The 21,820-nt window shown below is 43.8% G+C and overlaps 1 protein-coding gene across 3 annotated transcripts in view; it reads right to left on the bottom strand.

The window, feature by feature from the left end:
- LOC123992919 (numb-like protein) overlaps positions 1-21,820 on the bottom strand; it is a 65,768-nt gene continuing 43,948 nt past the window's right edge. For all 3 annotated transcript variants that reach the window (XM_046294561.1, XM_046294560.1, XM_046294562.1), the window contains exons 2-9: positions 21,585-21,735; positions 16,887-16,961; positions 12,663-12,737; positions 9,190-9,330; positions 8,567-8,774; positions 5,868-6,131; positions 3,838-4,017; positions 1-3,314 (exon numbers count right to left, since the gene is read on the bottom strand). In XM_046294561.1, the coding sequence (XP_046150517.1) occupies positions 2,407-3,314; positions 3,838-4,017; positions 5,868-6,131; positions 8,567-8,774; positions 9,190-9,330; positions 12,663-12,737; positions 16,887-16,961; positions 21,585-21,710 (1,977 nt within the window). In that variant the 5' untranslated portion in view covers positions 21,711-21,735 and the 3' untranslated portion in view covers positions 1-2,406. The remainder of the gene's footprint in view (positions 3,315-3,837; positions 4,018-5,867; positions 6,132-8,566; positions 8,775-9,189; positions 9,331-12,662; positions 12,738-16,886; positions 16,962-21,584; positions 21,736-21,820) is intronic.

Below are 21,820 nucleotides of genomic sequence, written 5' to 3'. Positions count from 1 at the left end.
TTTAATATTATATTATTTATTTATCTTTGTACAATGTAATTACAATACAAATATGTAGGTTTAAATACAAAATTCTGTAAATAAAGAATAAAAATAAACTCCACTAGTTTGTTATCACTACACTGTGGTTTACAATCGAGTTTAAGAGGTAATTTAGTTCTTATTTTGAACATAATTAACCTACAATTTAATTTAAAGGGCGTGCAAACAAGGGTAATTTAACTAAATAAAAACAGCAATTTCATGAATGACTATGTCTTTTCTCTTAAAAGACAGGGAGAGAATTAATTTAGAAAATCTATTTGTCTAAACGAGCAAAAGCATGGCTCCTCACTACTGCTTTATATCTTTGGGAAAGCAAATGGATGTCAGTCAGTATTGTGCCACGTGAAAATGGCAAAGCCTGATTGGCCCAGTCCTAAGGAGTTATTAATGACCAGGAGAGCGGGATGGATGGAGCCTGTTTGTCTAGTTGTGATGTCCATTCAATAACACTGGTCCCCTGGGTTCCACTCCGTCTCACTCCCCATACACTCCTGCTGTTTGGGGCAGGATCGTACATAACGCATTATAATGGCAAATAGCCCAAAGCATCCCATCGAAGCACATGCGTTTGCCGCGTCTTGACTTGCCATTGGAAGTCCTGCCAAATGGGCTAAAATATACTGCACATTTACTGTCTTTGTGTGTTTAAACTAAAGTCACGGAAGGAAATGCTTGCCTCTTTTGAGAATATGATCAAACAGTAAAGTCTTGTTTCTATGGAGCTCTAAATGCATGGTGAGTATCATTCTAACAGAAGTACCTTTGTTTGGGAGTAGTGAAAGGAGATTAAAGGAATGAAACAACCAGTCTGTTTAACATGTTTCTTCTTTCGTCTTTTCTCAGTTCATCACAGCCCTTCAATAGTCCACTTCCTCATCTCATTCTCGCAAGTATGCCCTCGATCTCTCCGTCTACCTTTCACCTTCTCGTTTTCTTTCCCTCTTCCCCGACTATCCGTATCACTTTCATGTCTTTGTTTTCCCTCTACAAAGATGGATGCCTTCCTCGGTCTGTTTAAAGTGGTAAATGACTCATCACTTCCTCTAGGCATCTTTACTCAGCCTGGTAGAGCACACAGCAGGTGCCATAACGTCTTCCTGTCACAATGGCCTCAGGACAAGAGCCTGGATCCAGAAGCCTCTACAAACTGACTGTAGTCCCACTATGTCAGAAGTGCAGCTTGACCCAGCCCACTGGGCACACACTGGTTGAATCAACGTTGTATCCACGTCATTTTCAATTAAATGAAGTTGAACCATCGTTGAATTGACGGCTGTGCCCAGTGGGAGGCACTACTTTTGACCAAGGCCCTATGTAGGAATAGGGTGCTATTTCAATCCCAGTCCCAGAACAACATCATAACTTCCTCTCAAATAAAGCTATCCCGACCTCGCCATCTTTATCTTACGAAGTGCTCCCGCCTCTCTTGAACATCAGGCTCAACATTCCCAAATAGACCCTCGTAGTGTTGACTGACTAAACTCGTACTGGGGGTGACTACTACTCTGTTTCAGAATATAACGAGAGTCAACCAAGCACGTTGGAATGTGCCGTACTATCTGGACCATTTGAACCCTTTCCAGAATGTTCTAGGGTTCTAGTGTGTCTGTCGTGCAGGTGGAGTGGCACTGGGACAGAGGTGTGTTAGGTCACCATGGTGATTTAGCTAACAGTGACTCATTTGGGTTGAATAGCAAATTGGCGGTTATACGTGGATTGGTAAGAAATAGAGGGTGAAAAAAGCATGCTATTTACACTCGTTTCCAGCCTCTGGTTTCATGACTCACTCCCTCTCTTTGCTCCCTCCGCTGCCAGTTACAGTTGCTAGTTATTTCCCTCCTCTTTCCAGTTCCACACAAAATAAATACAGGGAGAAACAACCTTTGAACACTGACGAAGAAAAGGAAAATGATGTAAAACTAAAACGGTTAAAATCTAAGTAAAAATAATAAATAAAACAATTTTGGCCGTCAAACTGTCACTCTTATTGGTCGACGCCTCCTTTGGGGTCTCTACCATCGAGTCGTGTCATTGGCTAGTCAACCAGGGCCTTTGCTGTGCTTGGGTAACATCAGCATAATTTCTCTGTGTCTCATCTCAGTGTCCTGTGATGTGTCCATATTCCCTGGCTCCTCCATAGATCTCCATGCAGAACATGATTGCTAGAAATCCCATGGAATGTATCGCGACGAGCCCCATACACAGTCATCATGTCCCCCCTGCATTCAGACCTAAAATTACATCCTGGGGTCTCAACAGAGGAGGAGAAAATTAAGAGGGGGGTAGCGAAAGCATTTAGGGCACGGGGCTGGGGGCTGAGTGGAGTGGTTCAGTCTGGTTGGGGGTCTGCATCATCATAGTCTATGCAGTGGCCTGACCTGGGTTAATACCGAGTTTAAGCTCGATCTCAAAGGTCTTTTGCAAGTCATTGGAGAAAGGGTTGGGCGCCGCCTTGGGTTGCGATTTGGTCTCCAGCGCAGCCCACTTTGCCTCGAAGCGATCAACCTCCTGGGCATTGGCTGGTGGCGGGTTGGCCAGCTGCGCGCTCTCCGGTGGCCAGCTGCTGCTACTGCCACCGTTGCTGCTAGTGCCGTTCTGTGTGATGGTGGCGAGGGAGGAGGTGGGAATGTTGTGGGGGAGGCCGTTGACGGTGGGATGAGTTCCAAAGGGTGGCATAGGGAACCCGCCCGGCTGGCCGGAGAAAGAGTGGCGATGCCCACCACTGAGCGTGCCCATTTTAGGCCCTGAGCCCATGCCCATGGAAGGCCCGCCGGTAGAGCCACCTGCCGTGCAGAAAACATTAGCCACCATCTGGGAAGGTGTGATGCCCACCACAGGCACACTGGCGTTGGAGTACGGCATGCTGTTGGCCAGGGCGGGCATGTAGGCCTGCATGGGTACAAACGCTGGCTGCATGGGTGGCTGGGTATACATGCCCACGGGCGCGGGAGTGGCATCAAACGACAAGGGAAAGGGCTGCATGGAAGTGGGCAGGGAGCCAGGTACCGCTGGCATGGTTGCCCCTGGCATGGATGCCCCCATTAGGGGCACACATGACATAGGTGTGCTTGACATGGGTGGCCCTGGAATGGCAGGGGTGGGCTGGATGGGTGGCGGGGGCAGGTTGGGGGTCTGTTGCTGGGCTTTGACGGCCTGGGCCACCTCCTCCAGCCAGCGCTCAGCCTCGGAGGGCGTCCTCCTGTGCCCACTGTGGACCACCGGTGGAGGGGACTGGACCGGGGGCTCCGCCTGCACCCAGGAGGACGTGGCTGTGGAAGAGAAGCAGAGCACCACACGTCAATCACATGCTACATCAACCCTGCTGCTGGATCTCTCTACCGCTTTACCATGACAAGCAGAGGACACACACACCCTATTCGGCAGCCTTTTCTGATTAGGGCCGGGATTCAAGGCGTGCCATATATACAACAAACCTTTTAATAAGGGTTGAGCCGACATGCACAACATTTACCATGAATGTGACTTCCACAAACATCGGGTAAAAGGCCTTTAAAAAGCTCCATTGACGGCTGTATAGTGACCTGCACTGTAGCACATCACAGACTGAATCCCGGCCTAGAGATAAATGACACTTCGCAGGCAATTCAGCCTTACAAGCATTAGAAACAATAGAGCATTGGAAACATTACAAATTCAAACACAATACAAACGCATTAGAAACACAATACAAATACATTATAAACGCAATACAAAGTTGGAGTTGAGCTGTACACTACATGTTAAGCCAGACTAGAGCTCATAGAGAGAATGATAAGGTAGTCAATGAGTTACCTTGCAGGGGGGCAGGGGGAAGGGGGATGGCTGGGGGCACAGTGCAGGCTGGCAGGCCGTTGGGGGTGGGGTTGGAGAAGAGTTCCTCAGAGGGCCTGGTGAAAGAATGGTTGATCTGGCTGCACAGAGCGTTGATGCTGCTGTCTGTCTCGCCACACACGGACAGATCCATCTCTGGGACTACAGAGGGGGAGAAGGGTTGAGGATTGGCTTTCCTTTGGATGATTTGATGGCAAGATTAAAGTCTTGGGCCAAACATACACTTATATAATGATATAAGATTAAAGTACATGACACCGGATGTTAACATTTCTAAGCCTTTTATTGAAAAGTAATCTGTTCCCATGGTCCTATGAGGTCTACATAATCGTTTGTACTTCAAAGTAAGAAAATAAAAGTTCCTCTGTAACACACCCGACCAGTCTGTTATTCATGCATGAGATTTTCTATGGCCTAAATCCTTAGTGTAGAAAACAGAGAAAACCTCTCAACCTATAACCAGTAGACAAAAATAGCTCACAATTTGTGTAATTTCTCTATCAGTGACCTGTCCCTGACAGAGAGAGAGAGCAAAGCCTGTGGAGAGCAGAGAGCTGTGGGGCCAATCAGAACCAGAGGGGTCAGTGGTGGATATAATCCCTATGGAGCTGCTGCTGCATCGTCTCTCTGTTGGGTCCTATTAATTAGGGCACACCATAGCAAAACCTTTTGCAACGAAAACGAAAATGGGCATTTCTTATTGGACAAGTTTAAGTAGTCACACCCTGTTTCAGTCTGTTTTCTTCTGTTTGGTGCCTAATGAATATGACCTTGCTTAGAAGAACTACTCCCGGTGCAGATGTAGAGTGTCTTTCTGTCTGGAGAGCCCTGCTGCTTTGTTCATGACTGCCTTGTAATGTCTCTCTTTCTGAACGTTTCATTTGCCCATAGGGTTCAGAGAGGACGGGAGCAGCTGTGGGGTTTCTCTGTGTAGTAGTGTAGTGTTAGTGTGCATCCGTGTGTGTGTATGTGTACTACAATCTCTGGGTCTATGGCTGTGAGAGGGGCTGGCTGGGGGCTGTCTCTGTGGACATGACAGCTTTAAGGGGATGTGGTAGAGACTGGTCTAGTGGAGACTGCTCATAGACACATTGTTCACTGAGAGAGCTGTGAAATTAGCTGCTACTGTGTGTGTGGGTGTGTGTACATGTGTCCTGTGCTTGCGTGTGTTCATGCTCATGTGGCTTCTATTGCTAGCTAAGTGCGTGTGTGGGTGTCTTCTATGCATGCGTGGGATTCAAATAGGTACAGATCCTATACGAAAGAGAGAGTCTCTGTACACTATGCTACTACTGCTACTGCTGCATACATGAATGTAAATAGATGTCAGGCACAATTGTGCTGCAACCTTCAGAAATGTGTGTTTATTAATTATTAAAAGCCACGGCCTGCCACCATCAGCTTCATAATAACTATAATCAACATAACTGAGAGGTTTAATCTACCTTACTACAGCAGGAACAAAGCCGTGCTGGAAATCCTAATTATCATACTTATAACCATTACATGGACTCAGCAATCAGCCACAGCAATTAACAACATCCTTAATAACACACTAATGATCAACTCCACTGCTATTATGACCCCAATCAATCTCTGGCTTCACTTGTTCCTGGTCAAATACTACTTTGGTGTAATTATAAACACCACCATACGTTGTCATAAGGGTCCAGAGTTTTTGCTGACCCATGATCTGACCAGGAAAAAGCCCTGAGTTTGCCTTGGTCATGTCATGAAGGCAGGAAAACTCCAGGCTCTGGCTGACATTAGCCTTGATTTCCAGGCTTCCTCCGAGTGATGAACACAACATGGAAGGATGGCATTGCAGGACTATGTTGTCCTATACTGGTGAGGCTAACCACTCTTTGTCCTTGGTCATAGAATGCAGAGACTTAGCTAAGCTAACATAAACAGGTGAGGCTAACCACTCTTTGTCTTTGGTCATAGAATGCAGAGACTTAGCTAAGCTAACATAAACAGGTGAGGCTAACCTGGGTTCTTGCTCTGGAAGTCGGCGGTCTTGCGCTGCAGGTTGGAAGGCAGGTCGTTGAGGCGCAGCGAGAGCTGCCTCTTGAACGGCGAGTTCTTCCCGCTGAGGGCCGGGAAGCCCCGGAAGGAGCCCTGACGCACCAGTTGCTCAATGGGCGCGTGGCGCCGCGGGATGGCATGCTCCACCCCCTGCCCCACAGGCGAGGCCGAGCCCTCAGGGGGTGAGGAGGTGCCAGGGGGAATGGCTGGGATGGTACACGGGGGCTCTGGAGACAGACAGACAAAGTACAATGGTTAATGTTGGACTACAATGACCAGGGTAAATGTTGGACTATAATGACCAGGGTAAATGTTGGTATATAATGACCAGGGCAAATGTTGGACTACAATGACCAGGGCAAATGTTGGACTATAATGACCAGGGTTAAGGTTTGGACTACAATGACCAGGGTTAATGTTGGTATATAATGACCAGGGTAAATGTTGGACAATAATGACCAGGGTTAATGTTGGACTACAATGACCAGGGTTAATGTTGGACTACAATGACCAGGGTTAATGTTGGACTACAATGACCAGGGTAAATGTTGGACTATAATGACCAGGGTTAAGGTTTGGACTACAATGACCAGGGTAAATGTTGTTATATAATGACCAGGGTTAATCTTGGACTACAATGACCGGGGTAAATGTTGGACTACAATGACCAGGGTAAATGTTGGACTACAATGACCAGGGTTAATGTTGGACTATAATGACCCGGGTTAATCTTGGACTACAATGACCAGGGTAAATGTTGGACTATAATGACCCGGGTTAATCTTGGACTACAATGACCAGGGTAAATGTTGGACTACAATGACCAGGGTTAATGTTGGACTACAATGACCCGGGTTAATGTTGGACTACAATGACCAGGGTAAATGTTGGACTACAATGACCAGGGTTAATGTTGGACTACAATGACCAGGGTTAATGTTGGACTATAATGACCCGGGTTAATGTTGGACTACAATGACCAGGGTAAATGTTGGACTACAACCAGTAACCACTACAGCCAATAACACTGATACATACAGTAGATGTGTTGTTACACTTCAGAGTGATTGAGGAGAACAACAACCATTCACAGTGAGTGAACCCTCCTGTTCCTGTTAGCTCTATAACCTGTTGGGGATAGGGCTGTCTACTGCCCCCGCTGGAGTAATTGCGTGCCCATAGTAAACATAATTTGTTTTTGTCAAAAGTTGATAATATATGCAAATAAAAAATATTATTGAATAGAAAACACTCTAAAGCTTCTAAAACCGTTTAAATTATGTCTGTATGTAAAGCAGAACTCTCAGGGCAGTCATTCTCCCAAACTCTCTCTTGTCATCAGAAAAGTTGGCCCAAATTTGACGTCATCGCACCCACCCTTCCCAAGCACTTACAGGTCTGGGAACAGTCTCTCTGTCTTCAGCGTGATCTCAGCTTTCAATGGGGCTTCTCATTGTGAGAATCGCGCGCTCACGAGTGTTTTGGCGGGCCGAAACCTTTCGGTCACACGAAAAAACAGGTCACTTTTATGCGCGCTCTGCTCCGGTCCTGTCTTTTTTCCAAGATCGATTATACAATGCATGTGTTTCTGTTCGTCCTCACGATTGCTGTACACCTTTATAACATGTTAAAGCTTAATTATGAAGTTAGTTTGACAAGTTTAATCGACATATAATATGTAAGTTCAACGTTTTGGTGCGCATCCACTTGACTTTTGGCTACATTTCAACCGAAATGTGTCGTGTTTGAGAACCGAAAGACACAGACTGCAAAACTAAACGCTGTTTTTGGTAAGTATAATTCCTTCCAGGTCTTCTGATGGAAGAACAGCAAAGGTAAGGGAATATTTATGTGATAAATTTGGGTTTATGTAGACTCCAAGATAGAGGAGCCATAATGCTACTTTTTGAGCGCCGACTCATAGTATAGCCTAGTGAACGAAACCTGTAACGTTAAAAATAAATGTAACACAGCGATTGCATTCAGAAGAAGTGTATCTAACTATATATATGTAGAACATGCATATTTAGTCAAAGTTTATGATGTGTATTCCTTGTTAGCTGGCGTTATCTGCCGGAGCTATCGTCATTTCTCAGGACATTTGAGTAGCATTTTTTGAACGATGCATCATTGTAAACAGAGATTTATGGATATATATAGCATATTATTGAAAAAAACATAAATGTACTGTGTAACATGTTATATTACTGCCATCTGATGAAGATTTCAAAAGGTTAGTGCATTATTTTTCTTTTAATCCTGCGTTTGTTGATTGCATATTTTTTTTTAACTTGGCTATGCAAATTAGCTGTGTCTTCGGTGATGGTTTGACATAAATATGTGCTATGTTTTCGCCGTAAAACATTTTAGAAATCTGACTTGCTGGGTAGATAAACAAGGTGTTTATCTTTCATTTGAGCCATTGGACTTGTTAATGTGTGGAGGTTAAATATTTTTAGGAATATTTTTACGTTCCATGCGCCACCTTCCAGCTGAACGTGGGGGGGGGGGGGGTGTTCCAAAATTGGAACCCTAGTCCCCTTCTGGATAACACAGGCCACATTTGACTTTCCAGTAACTTTCCAGTGATACATTAGAATGTGAGAGACAGGTGTGACTGTCTGTGTGTTTGTGCTGCTCTCCGTCTCCTGATGAGTCATACCTTTCTTCTTGTCCTGCAGCTGCTTCGTGATGTCATCGCGCTCGCCCCCCTGCTGGCTGGACGACGTCATGCGGAACGAGCCCTCGCGCACGAAGGAGGTGCGGCTGGCGTCGAACGAGGCTGTGACGCCGCACTCTTTCTCGCGCCGCTGCTTCCTCTCCAGACAGGCGGCGAAGGCACAGCCCACTGCGTGGCTCATACGCTCGCCCTGGTGACCGCAACACACCCTGTCAACACCCCTCCTCAACACCCCTGTGTGTGTACGTGGGCGCATGCATGTTTGCATGTGTGTAAAACTCTATTATGTGTGAATGGCCACTAATACTGAAACATACACATTGACAAATCTGAATATAGCCTAAAGCCAGTCAATTTCCATACTGGAAAATGCTTTATCAAACCAAAGCCATGTCTTTGAGCAATGACTTGACACTATAAAAGTGGTTATCACCCTGTAGGAAATATGTCTCCGAGTGCCAGGAGGTCACAGTGGATAGGGCTAAAAGAAGCAATTGAGATGGAGATAACCCTAGAGTAATCCTAATCTTAATCCCTGGGTGAGCGATATGGGGATTGGACTAGTCGCTGGGCCTGGGCCCACTCACACACACACACACCCTCACCGAGTCCTTCAGGGCCATGAAGCAGTGGCAGATCCAGCGGCGTGTGGTGCCGTCACGGCAGATGTAGGAGAAAGCCTTGTCATAATTGCGGTCGGGCGCACAGAAGGACACCTTCTCAATGGTCTGGTCTACTATGAGGTCCTAAAGACAAAGACATTGCATTGTAGAGAAGGCTGATTTTGCCATGTCATCAATGAAACGTATCACACATAACATGTTAGCCTATAGAGAATGCATATGATTAAAACACACATACTAAAATATCAAATGTAATTATTTGGTGAGGAAAGATAATCTACCAAAAATCAACCTTTGTTACTCTCAAGCACTAGATCTTGTTCACAGCTCTACAAATCATGAGGTAAAACATGATGCAAAACATGATGTAAAACATGATGTAAACGTGATGTAAACATGATATAAAACATGATGTAAACATGATGTAAAACATGATGTAAACATGATATAAAACATGATGTAAACATGATGTAAAATATGATGTAAGACATGAAGTAAACATGATGTAAAATATTATGTAAGACATTATGTAAACATGATGCAAAACATGATGTAAAACATGATGTAAACGTGATGTAAACATGATATAAAACATGATGTAAACATGATGTAAAACATGATGTAAACATGATATAAAACATGATGTAAGACATTATGTAAAATATGATGTAAAATATGATGTAAGACATGATGTAAGACATGATGTAAATTATGATGTAAAATATGATGTAAGATATTATGTAAAATATTATGTAAAATATTATGTAAGACATTATGTAGACATGATGTAAAATATGATGTAAAACATTATGTAAACATGATGTAAGACATGATGTAAAATATGATGTAAAACATGATGTAAAATATGATGTAAGACATGATGTAAAATATGATGTAAAACATTATGTAAACATGATGTAAGACATGATGTAAAATATGATGTAAAACATGATGTAAGACATTATGTAAAATATGATGTAAATTATGATGTAAAATATGATGTAAGATATTATGTAAAATATGATGTAAGACATTATGTAAAATATGATGTAAATTATGATGTAAGACATTATGTAAAATATGATGTAAATTATGATGTAAAATATGATGTAAAATATTATGTAAGACATTATGTAGACATGATGTAAAATATGATGTAAAACATTATGTAAACATGATGTAAGACATGATGTAAATTATGATGTAAGACATTATGTAAAATATGATGTAAAACATGATGTAAGACATTATGTAAAATATGATGTAAATTATGATGTAAAATATGATGTAAGATATTATGTAAATTATGATGTAAAACATGATGTAAAACATGATGTAAGACATTATGTAAAATATGATGTAAATTATGATGTAAAATATGATGTAAGATATTATGTAAATTATGATGTAAAACATGATGTAAAATATGATGTAAAACATTATGTAAAATATGATGTAAAACATTATGTAAAATATGATGTAAGACATGATGTAAAATATGATGTAAGACATGATGATGTAAACACTTTGTTTTTCTCTTGTTCCAGAATCTGTATCAGGCTCATTCAGAAGTTTTGGCTGGTGACCCCCCCCCCCCCCCCCCCCCCCATGCCACTAGTGGCCCCTGGGCTCCCGACACACTTTGAGTCAGAGTGGAAGGAGTGGGAAACAAGAGATGAAAGGGAAACGGGGCTCACACTCATCTGGGACTTCCTTCCACTTCATCTGGGAATAGGAATAGAGGGATGAATGAAGCAGGCAAGGAATAAATAACAGTCTATTCATTCAGAGCCAATTAGTAGATGAAGAAAGGCTGGTGGTGGAAGTGAACGTCTGGTTATGTGTGGGTGCGAGTGCTGGACTGGGTTTCATCTGGGTGGGTGGAGGTGAGGGGGATAGCAAGGGGTGTGTGTGGGGTTGTGGGGGATCACTCATAGACATGTCACTGAAAAACTGAAAGGGGGCACAGTGCTGAGTCATGTCACATGGGTCAGATATAGAGGCGGAGGCAGAGGGGGCTTTCTTTCTCTGTGGCGGTGGTGTTCTTTAACGCTGACTTTAAGTGGACCGGGAGAGGGAGGGAGGGGAGCGTCTTTAGGAGACTGTGCTGACTCAGTGAGGTAGGGGGTTACAATAAAGAGGGGAGGTAGAGGGATGCTGAGGGGGGATGGGGGGTCTATTTGTCTACTGCCACACAGGAAACAAAAAAGACTGCTTAGTGGGACTGTTTCTCCCCCCTTTCTTTTCTCTGGCCTGACAAGAAACGTGGGTAAATGCACTCACAATAGAGGCCCCTGGCGGCCAGACAGTCCTGTTCTGAGGTGTGCATGTGTGTTTCTTTGTGTGTGTGTCAAATCAAATGTTATGTGTGTGTGTGTACTGTGTCTCCCTCCCCAAAGCCCCCTTTGACATCCAAGTATATAAAAGCATCGGACTGGTGAAAACTTTGGCTGGAGGAAGTTCCTTGCCCCAATCCATTCCTTTTAAATCCATGAGGGAGAGTGCACAAGAGAGAAGGGAGAGAAGGAGGAAGAACAGAACTGGAATTTACAGTCAGGCTCTGTCTGAGGCCGAAGTACGAATTTGATGTCAAATTCAAGTCATGCTGTAAATATATTTACATTTTAAATGTCAAGTGTGAAAACTCAGCAATCTGGCCTAAAGTAAGTCTAATCTGGCCAGCGAGGATAAACACAGTCTTCGGGAAAGGCACGAGGTATGGTCCTTGTGCTCTGAGTGTGAAGGGTGACATCATCAATCTCAGCCCAGACTGAGAATGGCAGGTGACCTGGGAAAGTGCTGGGGTAGAGAGAGACCTGCAGTGTGGGTAACAAGAGGGGGGAGAGTAGCAGCCGAAAGGGTGGTGAAGGTGAAGGGTAGAAGGGGGAGAGTAAAAGACGAACGGGGGAGTAGGGGGAGGGTAGAGGGGGAGAGTAAAAGACGAACGGGGGAGGGTAGGGAGGGAGTGTCAGCTTCTCTCCTGCTGAGCAGTTCTCTCTTTGTCTTTCCAACACACTTTACCTACTACGGATGTAGGATCTTAATTTGAGGCAGTTTGCTACGGCATAAAAATGATCCTGCAGCAACCAGAAATGGGAATTATTATGTGGATTATTATTATGGAAATGTTTGTAGGGGTTGAAAGATTTCCATGTGGACATTACAAACTTCAGAAGCCTTTTTAAACTTCAAATACACTGCACATTTCAAATGTCCAGCATTGCAGGAAAGTTATCCTGCATCAGAGTGATCAAATTATGATCCTACATCTGTACACTTGCTCTGTCATATGAACTCTGGACTTACTGAGATAGAGACCACCAGCAGGTGTATCTATGGTCCCAGGCTGCTGTTTCATGTTTAGTCACTGTTGACATCTGGAAGCTGACTTTGTGTGTTTGTATGTATGATTAGCACACACTTTTATGCAAACAGCCCTGCAGGCACACTCTTACCTTGGTTTTGTCATCCACCACTCTGAGACCGTCTGCTGAAACCCACAGCACTGCTTTCACTGTCTTCTTGCCACTCTGTGGAGAGACCGAGATAGGGAGAGAGAGAGAAAGTGAGAGAGGGAAAGAAAAAGATAGGGAGGGAGAGAGAGAGAGAGAGTGAGTGAGAGAGAAAAGAGAGGGGTTTTCTGCAGTATTATAAATGTAAGAGTTCTAAACTTCCTCAATAATTGGATTTATACTAAAACATCACACAGCTGATCATATTTCCACCCTACACCCCCTGATAGATAAACGTGTCCACCACAATAAGACAAATATGTATGCTTGCTTTATTGACTTCCAAAAAGCATTTGATTCTATTTTGGCATACAGGACTGTTCTAAAAGTTAATGAAAATGGTGTAGGGGGTAACATATAACATAATTCAATGGCTATACGAGTATTATCAAAATGAGCAAGAAACAAATACAATTCTTTAACCAGGTACAAGGCCTTCAACAGGGTTGCAATGTCAGCCCCGTTCCTCAATATTTACATCAAAGAATTGGCCAATATTATAGAAAAATCCTCAGCCTCTGGTCTAAATGCCTGCTATTCGCAGATGACCTGTGGCTGCTGTCACCCACAGCACATGACCTACAGCAGAGCCTGGACCTGCTAGAGCAGTACTGCCAAACCTGGGCCCTGGCAGTTAACCCCAAAAAACACAAATCATTATTTTCCAGAGAAGATCCAGATCTCAGAGAATTAGACAAAAGTTTTCAATTGGTAGAAAATACAGAGTACTGCACACACTACAATTACTTAGGTTTAAAAATAAGCTCAACTGGACACCTACATGAGACAGTAAATGAACTGAGAGAGAAAGTACACAGGGCATTCTACGCCATAAAAAATAATAATAATTGAAATACCTATTCACAGTTGTCTAAAACGAATTGAATGTCTCATTGCACTTAATGGCAGCGAGGTGTGGGGTCCACTTGCAAAACAAGATTTCAACCAATGGAACAAACCCTGCATGCAGAGTTCTTTAAGATTCTCCTACATGTCCAGAGGAAAACTACAAACAACGCAAGCAGGGCAGAATTAGGCCAATATCCACTGAATAATAAATACAAAAAAATAGCAATTACATTTTGGAAACATCTAAAATACAGTGAGCCCCTCACATATTATTACCAGGCTCTGCAATGCCAAGAGTCCTGGGGCTGAGTTCACAAACCTGTTCTACTAACACACTGACGCCTCAGGACCAGAACATCCAATCAATCAGAATAAATCAAATTACAACACAGTCTAAACAAGACTACATGACCTATTGGGAAACACAAGCACAAAGCAAAATGCTGTGCTATCCGACCCTAAATCAATAGTACACCATGACAAACTATTTGGCCATGGTCACTGATCAAAACCATAGAAAAACCTTGACAAAGTACAGGCTTAGTAAGCACAGCCTTGCCATTGAGGAGGGTCGACACAGGAAAACCTGGCTCCCTTTAGAGGAAAGGCTGTGCAACCACTGCACCCCGGCAGAACTCGAGACAGAGCGGCATCTCCTGACTAAATGTACAAAATACAGTGTAAAACAATTAGAGTGTCATTTAACCAATTGTGAAACCCTTATTTAAGGTTTCAATGACCTCTCTGGTGAAAATAGGCTACCAGTCCGGTTGGGCGAGGACACAGAGAACTGTGGGTGAACAGCGCACTACATTGCTGCCTGCCATAAGATGAGGCACAGTGTCTGACAGACCAACCAACCTGCACATGTCCTCTATGCCATTGTTATTGTTATTGTTGTTACTGATTGTCCCGTTAACAATCTTGATCATTATTATTTTGATTGTGTTAATATGATAAATTAATGAATCACTTAATTTCCAAAGTACGCTTTGGCAAAATGTACATTGTTACATCATAACAATAAAGTCATTCAAATTTAATTGTATTGGGAGGGAGGGAGGGAGGGATTGAGGGAGGGGGAGAGCGAGGGAGAGCGAGAGAGAGAGAGAGAGAGAGAGAGAGAGAGAGAGAGAGAGAGAGAGAGAGAGAGAGAGAGAGAGAGAGAGAGAGAGAGAGAGAGAGAGCACCACTCTCATCCAACACACTCACACCACAGGGCCATTCTATCACTCTGGCCTGGCATCATCAATTATGAATTTATCTGACTGATGCTGCAGGACCGGTGCAGTCAGATCACCAGAGGCCTAAAACATATGGCTGTATAGTAGATCTAAGGGTTTTCATTGTCCTCAAGGGGCAATAGTGGAATGCATGTCCCAGTTGTTCTGTTTCTCTGTAGGAGGCAGTAGATAAAGAGAAATAGAGGCGGGTATCCTACTGAGGGAAGCCAGCTGGCTGTCTCACTTCACAAGCCTCTCTATCTATTCAGCAGGGGGCACCAGAACAAGGCCAGGCTAAAAATACCATCAAAATATGAGGGTAGCTGGGAGAGCAGTATTCCTGCTGAGGGGCTGGGATTTGTGTGTGTGTGTGTGTGTGTGTGTGTGTGTGTGTGTGTGTGTGTGTGTGTGTGTGTGTGTGTGTGTGTGTGTGTGTGTGTGTGTGTGTGTGTGTGTGTGTGTGTGTGTGTGTGTGTGTGTGTGTGTGTGTGTGTGTGTGTGCGTGTGTGTGCGTGTGCGTGTGCGTGCAAGAGAAGGAGAAAGAGCGAGATGAGGGAGACTGAGAGCGCTGCAGGAAATGACTTTGAAAAGCGTGGCAAACCGATGAAGCGTCAGTATTTTGCATAATCCCAAAGAGAAAGCGCGAGGGGAGAGTAAAGGAGAGGGGAAGGAAGAGAGTTGAGGCAGTGAGAGGAGAGGTGGAGGAGCACTGAACTAGAGGAGAGGTGGAGGAGCACTGAACTAGAGGAGAGGTGGAGGAGCACTGAACTAGAGGAGAGGTGGAGGAGCACTGAACTAGAGGAGAGGTGGAGGAGCACTGAACTAGAGGAGAGGTGGAGGAGCACTGAACTAGAGGAGAGGTGGAGGAGCACTGAACTAGAGGAGAGGTGGAGGAGCACGATGTAAAACATAGAGGAGCGTGTGAAAAACAAGGTAAAGCGATGGAGAGAAGGTAGTGGGAGAGGAAGAGGAGGAGAGCCTCCGAGAGAAGCAAAGAGTTGCTCCCTGACTACCAGCCAGAATCACAGCCAATCACTATACTGCAGATTGGAGAGAGAAAGAGAAAGAGAGGGAGAGAGAGGGAACTGAGTGTGTTTATAGGTAAAAGAAAAGTGACAAAGGAGATGACAGGGGTGCAGCAGACTTGCTGATGAAGGCTAAATGATAGAAGAGATACACACACACACACACAACTACCCTGCTGAGCAGTGGACAAAGCCCATGAAGGACGATGAGGAAAAAAAACGGGTCAGGCTGGGAAAACAAACAAGACAGTGAAACACCGGAGCCGTCCAGGCTTCTCCATGGGTCTAGGCCTGCTCTCCCAACTCCTTCCCCACAGACAGAGCCCCGAGGTCGGGAGAGCCTGGGAGCTGACAGGGGGGTGTCCCCTACTTCCTGACCCCACTCTGACTGCATGCCATCCTATCCCCAAGACTCTGTCTAGTATACTAGGCTTCTCAGCAGCACTGGCCCGGGCAGTAGCACATGCTATGGTCGCTTTCTCGCTGTTTGCAGCATGTGCTTGTGTGACCCGGCCTGTTCTGTGTAACACTGTTCGCACGGCCTGGGCGACTCTGCCTTCCCAGAGGGCCGAGTGGCGGGCGGCTGTTCTAAAGCTGTGGTACGGGGATGGTCAGGTCGGAGTAGCTGAGCTCATTACTGAGACTAAGGAGGGCTCAGCCCCACCAGGAGAAGGAGCAAGGGGCTTAGATTAGGAATTAAATGCAGATGCTTGGGGTGGGATTGGGCTGAGTTTAAAGACAAAACAGTGGTAGTTAGAGGGCAGAAGAGGAGAGGAGATATGGATCTGGGGATAAGAGGTAAGAGGTGAGTAAGGAGAAAAAAGGGAATTGGAAGGAAAAAATCAAAACAGGTGAGAAAAGCTGAAAAAATCGTGAGAGAGAGCAGGAGACTGCAGTGGTGTGTGTGTGTGTTGAACTACTGCATACGTGTACGGTGCAGGATATCTTATAATGAGTTGATAACACCACCAGGATAAGAATACCTGTCTATACAACAAAACATGGCAGCCTACGTAAACAGAAATACAACAGAGGTACCTGCAGGGGTTTAGAGTGGAAGGATTACTTACAATTTTGAGCTTTTTGACAGCCTCCTCACACACATGCATCCCTCTGGATTCCTCCACCTCCACCAGACCCAGGTACTACAGAGAGATAAAGAGGGATAGAAACAACAAGAGAAAGAGAGAGAAAATGTTAAAACCGAGAGGGAGACGCAAAGGCTATTATGAAGATTCATACAAACTGCATGAATGCACAAATATGCCCAAGTAACCTATGCAATCTATTTAATACCCTCTGCATTCACATTATCACAAAATAGTGTGAGTCCTTCCATTCCAAAGTGAGCTACCAGACCATGTTAGTTGCCAATAATGAGGATGAATGAGGGAGGATAAGAGACCTTTTACGGGATTAGATTTCCTGTCCCACAGAGTTCCCTGTGGCGCATCGGAGGCCCTTGGAGAGACAATTAGGTTGCCAGAGATTTTTTTTTGTCAAATACAAACCCATTCCTCTGAGCCAAGCCAGCAGAGTGAAAAACATACAGAAAAGCTGCCTCAAATACAGTAGATTGTATACTATATTTCCGCAGAGGCCTTTTGAAAGCGAGTCACTTTATTTAGCCCATTTAGAGTTGTGTGGCTGAGTGAAAGTGGACAGAGAAAATGAGAGAGAGAGAGAGAGAGAGAGAGAGAGAGAGAGAGAGAGAGAGAGAGAGAGAGAGAGAGAGAGAGAGAGAGAGAGAGAGAGAGAGAGAGAGAGAGAGAGAGAGAGAGAGAGAGAGAGAGAGAGAGAGAGAGAGAGAGAGACAAGCAATGTTCTCTCAAAATTGTTTCATCACTGAGCAAATTTCAGGTCTGCTGAGCTCAAACTTGAACATTGTGCAACTTCCGGCGTGCTTTTGCTGTGAACACTGAGGCTCTACCCACTTTAAGTTAGTTTTAACAGTGGTCAAGTAAGCTTCTGTGGCTCTCATAATGTAGGCCTAACAATGGAGAAAACACACACAATAACATTTTAACATGGAAATAGCTGTTCTACATTCAACCTACAGTAGCAGCCAATGAGTGGTGTTCAATGTAGGCCTACATTCCATAAAGCTTTTGAAAAAAACATGCAGGGCTTGACATTAACCTGTTTATCAACGTGTCCTTCAGACAAGGAGGTGACTGAACATGTTGTTTGATGCAAGAAACCACTTTACAAAATAAAACCAGCATTATTCCCATACCATTATTACCGAAAATTAGACAAATGATGCTCCCCTCTGCCTATTGCATACTTAGGCTTGATTAAACTTTCTCAAAATACAACACTGCCATTTTAGACAAAAAAAAAGCTGTCTAGAAATACACACGTTTTGTGTTCCTGTAGGAAGCAATCACTCCCCCATTTCTGACTACAAAGGATCTATAACTGGGGTAATAACTCACTAACTAGCAAAGGATATGAACAAATGTACACACGTTGCTACATGTAGCTCTCACGTTGATCTCAAAACAAGCGCATCTACCCACAACCGCTGATGCTGTAAACACAGTCCAGTTCAAAGTGAATGGCACCGATCCATATATGGCAATGGTCTATTTGCATATACAGTAGGCCTACTGCAGCTCTGATTGGTTATGTCGCACCGGTCTGGGTAGAGTACGGGCTGAGTAGTGGTGTCATTGCAATAGAATCCTACTCTGATGTGTTCTGACTACAACAAAATATCTTATATAGTTCATTTTGCATACTAAGTCTTGCATAGTTTGTTTTGTTTCGGTATGTTGCATTGAAAGTGGCTAATATTTTGTTGATTCGATCACAATTCCCACAGTAAAGGGAACCGTTGATAGTGTTAACTGACGGTGAAAACTCTAGAAAGCTGAGTGAAGTTCAATCTTGTGCTTCTCTGCGCAGGCTGATATTTATTCCGTGCAGCAGTCCAGGGGTGCTGCGTACCCACGCACAGTTTAGAGGGAACATTGGCGAGAGGGAGATAGAGAGAGAAATAAAGGGAGCGAGAAAGAGAGAGAGAGAGAAACAGAGAGAGACACCTTGTGTAGACTTTGGCCTGCCTACAAACACTGCTGCTATGTGCTCCAAACAACTGCTGCTATGCTCTTGTAGCAAGATGGCACCGACAGACATGGTCGCCTTGTTCCTAGTTCTATAAACATTTCGCTACCGTACGCGACCAATAAACTTGAATTTGTATAGACCTTTTTAACAGTTTTTTGAGGAGGACCCCAAACAACTTCCGATGCGTTTGTAAACAACGTACTTTTTTCTACATTGTAGAATAATAGTGAAGACATCAAAACTATGAAATAACACATATGGAATCATGTAGTAACCAAAAAAGTGTTAAAGAAATCAAAATATATTTCATATTTAATATTCTTCAAAATAGCCACCCTCTGCTTTGATGACAGCTTTGCACACTCTTGGCATTCTCTCAACCAGCTTCACCTGGATGAGAGAGTACAGAATGAAGATAGGCTAAAACTGCTTTTCCAATAGAACTCCCTCCCATGTCATGGCGACAATGGCTAGCTAAGCACTTGCATAGAAACAGGTCATCGGGTCAAACGGTCGTCTCACGGCGAACTGTGCATGTGCAGGCTGTGAAACGGAAGGCACTCATTTGATATAAAGTAGTTTATTTAACAAAATGAAAACGTGTCAGTTTGTCAATCACGAGGTTGGAGTAATAACATGTTCAACTACTTAAGACATTGTCTCGAATCTAGGTTGTGCCTTTAGATGTTGAGAAAATTATCAACTAAGGATGCACTTCTCTCATTTACTTCTCAAACCCCAAACCTTGGCCTGGTCTGTTTGATCTATTTCGCAAGCGTTCCTGTAAGTCTTACGAAGTTGCACCTCTGGTTTAGAAACTCTGTGCCAACACATTCCTCTCTTGCTAGATGCACAATTAAAAAGGAATTACAGACAAAAATCTTTGTTTACCCCCCAAAAATGTAATCTGATGTGATTTAAGCATTGATTTAAGCATGGACTCAGAATATCAATTTTCGTTATTTCTCTATGAATATTTGTACTTTTGAGAGTAAAACAGTTTTAAAAATTCTACACCAGGAAAAATAAACCAGCAAAAACAGAATTCAAGAAAATAGAAAATATCATTTTAAAACTGTATATTAACGACTATTTTACAAACTATAATGACATCTATTGTACACGAAGGACAGAGGGATGAGTTGCAGGGTAGAGTAGAAGAGAAGAATGTGCCTATTTAAATGCTATAAAAAATAGTAATATTTTGCAATATTTTTTTAAAGTATCTCTCATGCTAGAAAAAAGTTGGAGACCCCTGGTCTAGTGGTTTTCTCAAGGTTAAAATTAGCATTTTGACCATAGTATTTGCACGTGGGATGGCCCTGGCAACCAGGGCTTCATCTATTTTTTTAAAATGGATGTTTATAGATTTCCCAAAGAAGCATCGCAGCGGGCTACATTTCCTGCATGGATAGTAATGCTAGCAGCAGGAGGTGGTGGCACTGGGATTATGTGCAGCACACAGGCAAGCTGTTTATCAAGTTAACCATCTATTCCAGGTAACGTCAGATAGCTAGCTAGATTGCTACATATAAATAGGAGAGACAGACATCCAATATATATATATTTTATGACACAAAAGTTAGCTTGATCTGCTAAAAACAACAACATTAGCTACCTAGCCAGTAGCTAAGCTCGTTAGCTAATGAACAGATTTCCAGTCCCAAAGAGAGAACTATGACTATGAATACAAAAACACAATTGCAACAAAATATCAAATGTTATACGACTTGAGAATAATGAAACAAGTCCTTGTCTAATTTCTATGTTTCCTCACCTCAGATTCAGAGACCTGTGAAATCTGCTCAACCCCGTCTATGGATGAAGGTCCCAAAGAAAGTCACAGGTCCTGGAGAAACTGAAGGGTATATCTACAATGGGCTTCGGAAAGTATTCAGACCCCTTGACTTTTTCCACATGTTGTTACGTTACAGCCTCATTCTAAAATGGATTCAATCGTTTTCCCCCCTCATCAATCTACACACAATACCCCATAAAGACAAAGCAAAAACAGGTTTTTAGATTTTTTTTGACAGACCCTGGCAGTGGTTACAGCATCAAGTCTTCTTGCATATGACGATACAAGCTTGGCAGAGTTGGGGAGTGTCTCTGCAGATCCACTCAAGGACATTCAGAGACTTGTCCCGAAGCCACTCCTGAGTTGTCTTGGCTGTGTGCTTAGGGCCGTTGTCCTGTAGAAAGGTGAACCTTCACCCCAGTCTGAGGATCTGAGCACTATGGATGAGGTTTTCATCAAGGATCTCTCTGTACTTTGCTCCGTTCATCTTTGCCTCAATCCTAAGTAGTCTCCCAGTCCCTGCCACTGAAAAACATCCCCACAGCATGATACTGCCACCACCATGCTTCACCATAGGGATGGTGCCAGGTTTCCTCCAGGCATGACATATGGCATTCAGACCAAAGGGTTCATCAGACCAGAGAATATTGTTTATCGTGGTGTGGATAAGAGTTAGGATAAGAGTAAAAGTCAGAACTAAGTTAGATCTAAGGCTAGAGTTAGGCGTGATTTTGTAAGATGAAATATAACTTCCTTCCCTGTTGTCCCAGATAGTATGCCAATTGAATCTTATACCTCAATATTTTGAACCAAAAGATTAAGAGTGATAACAGTTAGGTTGAGGTTTAGTTAAGAGTCAGCTTAAGACCAGGTCCCAGGACAGGGGTCTCAGTCTTACCCTGACAGGGAAGTTGCATTTGCCCTTGCGTACGGCCTCCTCGTCTGCCTGCCACTGGTGGGGTCTACTGGCCTCCGGCACGTAGGTGGGCTTCTTCCTGCGCAGGCTCTGACGCAGCTTATTCATCTCCGGGGTCTGGGGCTCCCTGTTGCTATGGAGACAAAGACACACAGGGGGCGAGGTCAGTATGTGTTAAGGGTGCACTCTTGACAGCGAAGGGGCGGGAGGGTGTTATC

Source organism: Oncorhynchus gorbuscha, linkage group LG13, assembly GCF_021184085.1.
Source record: "Oncorhynchus gorbuscha isolate QuinsamMale2020 ecotype Even-year linkage group LG13, OgorEven_v1.0, whole genome shotgun sequence".
Lineage (NCBI taxonomy): Eukaryota > Metazoa > Chordata > Actinopteri > Salmoniformes > Salmonidae > Oncorhynchus > Oncorhynchus gorbuscha.
This window is presented reverse-complemented; position numbering and strand designations above follow the sequence as displayed.